Below are 7,028 nucleotides of genomic sequence, written 5' to 3'. Positions count from 1 at the left end.
TAGCTTTTATATAGCGAATAAATATAGTATATTGACGGGGTTTCTGGTACAGAAACGAGGATTTTTAGATATCTAGGATTCGTTTGAGAACACGCGCATAGTGCCTATCTAAGTTATCTTATACGCGTGAAGTGCCAGACAGACATTGTGACTAAACTAAGGGATTTTGGCACATATTTTGTTACATCACGAAGGAATAAAGTTTTGGAGCAATAAAGAAAAGCCTTCCGTCTGTTAGTACTGTTTATTTGTTATATTGTTTAAACTTTAAAGCACTGTGGAGATGATTAAGCAAAGAAAAATGCGGTATGGCTCGCACGGAAATGCAATTGAAAATATGTACCTTTTATGACTCTCTTGGCCAAAAAGGTTCCCGACCCCTGCGGTAGGTAGTGGGCTACGGTCTCAGGTACAAAACACTGTTCGCAATATCCGTCGGAACGACAACCAATTTTATGTAAATGTGCATTCAGGGCACAATGACCAGTTTGCAGTCGGAACGAAAGAACTTGATATTTGCTTGATAAAATTTTGTTTTTGAGTCGTGACATCGTGGTGGGATAAAATATTTCATAATGGCTCACTAATTCGCTATTAATATATTCCGTATTCCAATTTTCTCGAGATAATGTATTAAAATAGGATTTTGCTTCTGAGGCAAAAAGTGGAAGTATTGTATCAATGGAAAGTTTGTTGATTGCTCCTTTTGCCAGATTACCCACTATTTTGTTTCCGATAATCCTACGTGAGCTGGCGACCATAGGAATGTAATTTGTATTCCTTGTTTTGTTAACACCGAGTTTATAGTATTTTCGACTAAATATGTACTTAAATGCTGAATAGTTACGAAGCGATGAAAGGACATTGAGACGATCCGTTATTACGCGTTCCGGTCTTCTTGTTGCATTCTATCCGAGATAACTCAGTATTGCGTATAGCTCCGATGTATGTGAGGAGACGAAACGATGTAATTTCATTTTTTACCCTATTTCGCTTGAGGCACATAAAATGCAGCACCATCAGATGGATTTTACGAACGTCTGTGAATACTTGTACATAGTCTTGGTAGTTTTCGTGTACATGGTCAAGAAATGACGATTGAAGTATTGTTGGTGAACATGTTCAATCATAAATCGTTAAAGATGTATCAATTTGCCGTGGCTTCATTATCGAGGGAGGAGTCTCAAAATTGACATCTTTTGCAACAGAGAATTCGTCAAAAAAGCTGTTAGTTGTTTTCATATTAAACGTTGCAAAGAATAGTTTTTCGAGAACATAATCCTCCCTAAGATTGTTTGAATAATTTTGCTGTAATTTCGCTGTCATGACGAATCATTCTGCATTTGTAATGTAGGCATTTTTTATAATGTATATGTATAATAATTATGCAAAGGCATTTCGTTACACTTGGATTGTAGAGCTATAATTGGAGTACTTTTCAATGCATCCAAGCGAATGCGTAAACGTTGCTATTGGATTACCGCCCGTTGCCGCAATATAGAGGGAGATAAAATAAAATGCCTCCATGCCGTATTCAATAACTGGTTTTATTATCGCCCTATATACTGTAAGCAAGGTAATCTTATTCGCACGCCACTTCGTACCAGATAATGCACGTAACAAATTCATTCTTTTACCGCACTTTTCTATGCATTCAATATGTTTTATTTGTGTCAATCGAGAATCAAATATGACTATTTGCATTTATTCTCAATTGTAAAGAAAGATCCTTTTATTTTAAATATTGTTTGACAGTTTTCTTCGTCTTCTGAAAAGAATGGCTTTGGATTTTGTTTTCGTGAGGCGAAACCCCCAATCATTTCACCAGCAATTAGTATTATCTCGCTACCTTGAGGAATTCCGTTATCGATATTGAATATATCGGGCATTGTGTTGCCGATACGGACTTGAAAGGTACGAATGGACGAAGATCGACCACGTATCCCAATATTATACAGTTTGTATAAGAGGCCACAACGCCAGACCATGTCGTAAGCCTTTTCTATGTCTAGAAACATAGCTAGAACAGATCTTTCATTTGCCAAAGCTTTATAGATATCATGTATCCGAAGGATATCATCGGTTGTTGAGCGATGATTTCTAAATCCAGATTGTTTCGTCGTTATCAAACTAAACTTTTCAAAATATCATTTGAGGTGATTTGCAATTAGTAGTTCCATTACCTCACACAAGTCAGACGTCAACGAAATTGGTCTGAATGACGATATAAGATTCTTTGGTTTGTTAGATTTTAATATGGGAACTACGGTGGAGTGGCGCCAATAAGCAGGTAATTGTTCTTCTACCGAAATAAGATTAAAAAGTTGCAAGAGTATTATTTTGCATTTATGGGGCAGGTGTCTGAGTATATAGGATAACATATTTCATTCATCATATCCAGGAGATGCATTCTTTCTCGGTCGCAAAACGTTTTCAATTTCCCATTCCGATTCCGACAGATTAATAATTACCGTATTTCTCGGGTCGGGAAAGTCGCTTTTCTAGACCCAAATTTTCGGCCGGATTTTTTTTTTTTTTTGAAGCGGGGGTCGTCTTATTGGGCGACTTTAATAACTTTCATTTTATTGGTGTCGCCTTATTATGTATTAGGTAATGTTCTTTTATGGTGGACGCAATCGCGAGTTGAACACAATTAGATTAAAATTTCAAGACAGTTTGAATTCCCGTAGTTCTTATGGATCGAATATTACGCATATAAAAAAAACGTCATTATAGGCTATTTTAACCAATGCGCAAAAGGCATTGTCTGGTAATTTGAGATTCCGATGTTGATGCGATTTTACTACCCCGACTTATTGGCATTATAGTCAAAACCCCATTTTTTTCAGGCTTAAAAACGGGCCTCGTCTCATTTGACGGGTAGACTTATTCGCCGGGAAATACGGTAATTGATTTAATTACCACAAGATTTAATTTATAACGTAATCAAAATGCTTGGGAAGTTGCATTTAAATGTTATGTAATTTCATCACTCTTGTTGTGATGATATTGCGTTCTATGTCCAATTTAATGTGTATATGTAATCATGATTTCTGCTATGCTAATTATGCTTAATATAGCCTATGTTCCAAATAACAATTATATATTCAGTTCGTTTCCCGACATTGGATATGCCACTGCTTGCTAATAAATATAAGAATCAATTTTAATATGCTTCTGAATTTATTCAAGACTATAAAACATGGGGCGGAAAATCTTCATCAAAAACAGTGATTCTTTTGTTTCAATACTCGGTCACTTTGTTGATGCATGTGCTGTTAATTTTCGAAAAACATCTCAACGCTATTGTCGACGTCGTGTATTTCATCATTTTCCATTTGATCCAATTCGCTTGACAGATCAAGCAAGTCATCTAAAAGAAGATTATCAATTTTTAAGCAGTTTTGCATGGCAAAATTTTGAGCTGAGGAATGTCCTGCCGCTGCATCGAGATAGGTTTCTGTTCAACCAGTGGGCATAAAAAGCATAAAAAATCCATGCAAATATTATAAAAATACCTCTTATAAATAGCATATAACCTTTAAGAGACCGAAATGTATTTAATATAACGACAAAATGTAAACTGCCAGAGTACAGTTATGACACGCATTAGTTTGAATAATTAACTACATCTTTAAAATAAATCGTACCCATCTCTAGTTCCATGACTGTATCAAATCCATTCATCATTTCGTCGGCTTTCTCTCCATATTCTTCTTGAACGGAATTTTCGATTTCATTCATGATGTCATTGTATGCGTTGAGATCCTATTACAAAAAGATTTCAAGTTTACTTGTTCAAATTACTTGGGGTCAACTAAAAAACAAAAGTTATACGTGTGAATTATACATCAACCTTGTACAAACAAATATGTTGTTGCAGTTGGAGCGATTGTTGCCCCGAAATAGAAAATATTTGTTTTTTAGTTTTTTGTGAAAAAGCAATTTAAGATAAATTGATAATTTTTTAGCTATTGCCGTGGTTTTGTTATCATGTTTGTGTTTTGAAATCTTGAAAAAAATGGCAATTAACTACCAATAAGCAATATTGCCATATATATAATTCTGAAATGTAAAATTATTATCATCATATAGTCACCGTATCACGCAGAGTCTTTAACTGCTCTAGAGGGTTGTCTCCCAATACTGCAAATGTCGACAGCAATTTTTTTACAGTTTTGAAGCAGTCAATCAATTTTTTGATGTCACTGTAAAAATGTATATCAATAAACAGATAAAAAAGCACGCCTGTTTTTTCGTGTTTGAGCAGCAAATATTTTAATTAGAGACTGTTGAAGTAATTCAAAATTGAGAACATTTACATGCATTTATATATGGTTTCTTGTCTAAAAAAACGTTTTAGGCTGCCAATGTTCAAGGTATTTATTTAAATGTTTACTTAATTAAATCCATATGGTCATTTATATCAAAATTTTCACCTCTTAATTATTTTTAAAAATTATCAATCTGTTATACAAGTTTTTGTTATAGAGACAAACCTCCAGTTACTTATAACTTTCTGCCCAAACTTCCAGACTTTCTCTCCAACGACTTTTTTGACAGCTCCTACTGCCTTTTGACCGACTCTATATACGACTCTCTTCACCCTTGTTACCACTCTTCTAACCACACGACCGAAACGATGCCTTCTCCTTCGTCTCCGTCTCCGAGAATTACCCGAATCAATTGCAATGATTGCAATTAGAAGCAGAACAAAAACAAGCTTCATATTCATCGCGCTGTTTATGCAACTTATGTCTGATGCAACTTCGATAATTATTATTTTATTGTTGATGAGTATAATATTATTATGGTGGGGTGAAAAAATAATGTAAGATATGATAGAAATACACAATTTATGAAGGGCTTTGTCGTGTGGAAAGTACATATTTAATATTCAACCATTCAGTATGTACTAACCAATTCATCAGGAGCAGGTGATTGAATCGCAAGGCTGACCAAATATCTACACTCTCATAATACGACCACGCAAGCGCACTAATCAATCGATCAATTATATTGGCCCGACCGTAATAAATTTTTGAGAAAAATATTGTATGACAATGAATATCTGTCATATCAACTCAGGCGCATGATCAGTAGAAAAATGTATTTCGCTATTGTGTGAATCTTACCAAGATTGACAAAGTGTAACCACGGTGTGCATTTTATAGGCGCGCGTTTCCTATTTTGCCGTGACTCAGGATATGTGTCAAAATTCATACGGATATATAACACCTCCGCGACATTGTAAAGGAAATTTACCGAAGGAAACTGTTGCACTGAAAGATTAATTTCGATAGCAGATAATAAGAAGCTTTTCAAAAATATTATTTTTGTGCGCAATAAAATATTTTAAATTGGTCAACAGCAGCTAGAACTATAAGAATACACAAACTACACAACAATAGTGAATAAAACAACCTGTTTAAGTGGTTTAAGATTGTATTTTTCGCTAAAAAGCTATTACTTTTCTTTATTTCAAAAATTTATCTTGGCTCTATGGGATTAGTTTTTGGTGTACGATGACGCCATCAAAATTAAAAATTGGGGATCTAGTGGCGTTTCCGCGTTAGTGGTCGGGCGAAGTCGTGAATGCTGCGGTATTCGTAGTCAATCTACTGTGACAGATGCATAACCGTACTACTTCGTTTTGGCGTTTGTGTTCATATATTTGAGCATCGCTCTCTTGCTTGATCCATTCTCATTCCATATTGTGACCAAAGTTAGGTCTCCCGACATATCGGACGTTCAAGCCTAGCCTAGCATTCTTCAAATGCATATTTGATGTTGACCATGGGGGCAAACTTGATACCTAACTTCAATCGTTAGTAACAAGTAATACCGTGTTACCCCGTAAATAAGACCTAGCCTGAATTTTGAAAATGGTTTTAATATAAGCCCTTCCCTAAAATAAGACCTAGTCAAATAAAAGCGTGTTATTTATAAGTAAATGGATATATATCGGTTTTCATATTTTGTATACTTGAAAATCCTGTAATTCTCTACTTTGTTATTTTGTTCTTGATAAATGAAAATAAAAGACATCCCCCCAAAATAAGCCCTGGTGTTATTTTTCGAATAAAAATTGAATTCTTAGGAAAACACGATATGTGTATGATACTCAAGTAATTCTGTAACTATCTATCTTTGTGTCAATTATTTCTAGTTCGAAATACTTTCAAAATACTTACGTTTTTTAATTTTTTCAGAATTAATGGTATGAACGTTAATATAATATCGTTTTTTAGGTCCTGGAAACCAGAGATTTACCTCAGGCTACCTATTATCAAAATAAAAAAAATGTTTACATATGGCATTGGTATGTTATTTGAAAAATAGAAAGTGTAAATATTTTAAACCAGCAAGATCGATTGTTGCTTCTGTGGGCGAAAACATCAAGAAAATAAGATAAGAAGGCATTCTTATAAATAAGGTGTCGACGCGAGGGCACGACTTTTCAGATATCTGAAATAGTCGTTAACACCGGAATATAAACAGTAACCTGGTATAGAGACGGATATTTGGTTCGGGGTCATTACTGCAATTGAGAGCTCTGGCCACTTGCATTGATACGGATATTGTAGCATACGCTAAGTGGATAGAAAACGTAGTTGGCCAAATAAAATTCTTCAATTTTTTGTGAACCTCCAGAGCGCGATGAAATGGGCTGTTATTATATTCTCATTGAAATACCATACATTATCACAGGGATGGCAAAGATTACTTTATGAATGGGTCCTAATTATATTTTATTGTGGAAAATATATATTATTAAAAAATTTAATTTGCACCAATGAAAAAGTCGCTATTGCACCGCTTCTAGATTCCAATGCTCCTTGTTGGTATTGTGTAGTTTTGAGATTTACACATGCAGCACTGTATCAGGACGGTGGCTATGTTTAGTACCATATTTTATGTGAGTGTAAATTCTGACATAAATTGTGAGTGTTCGCACGTATATATATGAGTTTTAAAGGAAACTACACTTTGGGGTATTAGAATTTTCGATCGACTTTCAATCGCAT

At 34.7% G+C, this 7,028-nt stretch overlaps 1 protein-coding gene across 1 annotated transcript; it reads right to left on the bottom strand.

The window, feature by feature from the left end:
- Nucleotides 1-3,170: 3,170 nt before the first annotated feature.
- On the bottom strand, nt 3,171-5,097 carry LOC120342935 (uncharacterized). The gene is made up of 4 exons (XM_039411991.2): nt 4,500-5,097; nt 4,100-4,208; nt 3,651-3,768; nt 3,171-3,373 (listed from the first exon to the last, which is right to left on the bottom strand). The coding sequence occupies exons 1-4, from the start codon at nt 4,886-4,888 to the stop codon at nt 3,279-3,281; spliced, it is 711 nt and encodes a 236-aa protein (XP_039267925.2). The 5' UTR covers nt 4,889-5,097; the 3' UTR covers nt 3,171-3,278.
- Between the last annotated feature and the right edge of the window lie 1,931 nt (nt 5,098-7,028).

This window comes from Styela clava, chromosome 3 (genome assembly GCF_964204865.1).
Source record: "Styela clava chromosome 3, kaStyClav1.hap1.2, whole genome shotgun sequence".
NCBI classification, from domain to species: Eukaryota; Metazoa; Chordata; class Ascidiacea; order Stolidobranchia; family Styelidae; genus Styela; species Styela clava.
Note: the sequence above shows the minus strand (reverse complement) of the source record. Positions and strands in the feature narration are given on the sequence as shown.

Bases quoted from the DNA above. Each gene is read 5' to 3' on its own strand.
- LOC120342935 (XM_039411991.2), bottom strand. From the start codon at position 4,888: ATGTACTTTCCACACGACAAAGCCCTTCATAAATTGTGTATTTCTATC. The intron at 4,209-4,499 runs GTTTGTCTCTAT...ACATTTTTACAG, and splicing joins AAAGTTATAAGTAACTGGAG to TGACATCAAAAAATTGATTG. The intron at 3,769-4,099 runs GTGACTATATGA...TTTTTGTAATAG, and splicing joins TAAAGACTCTGCGTGATACG to GATCTCAACGCATACAATGA.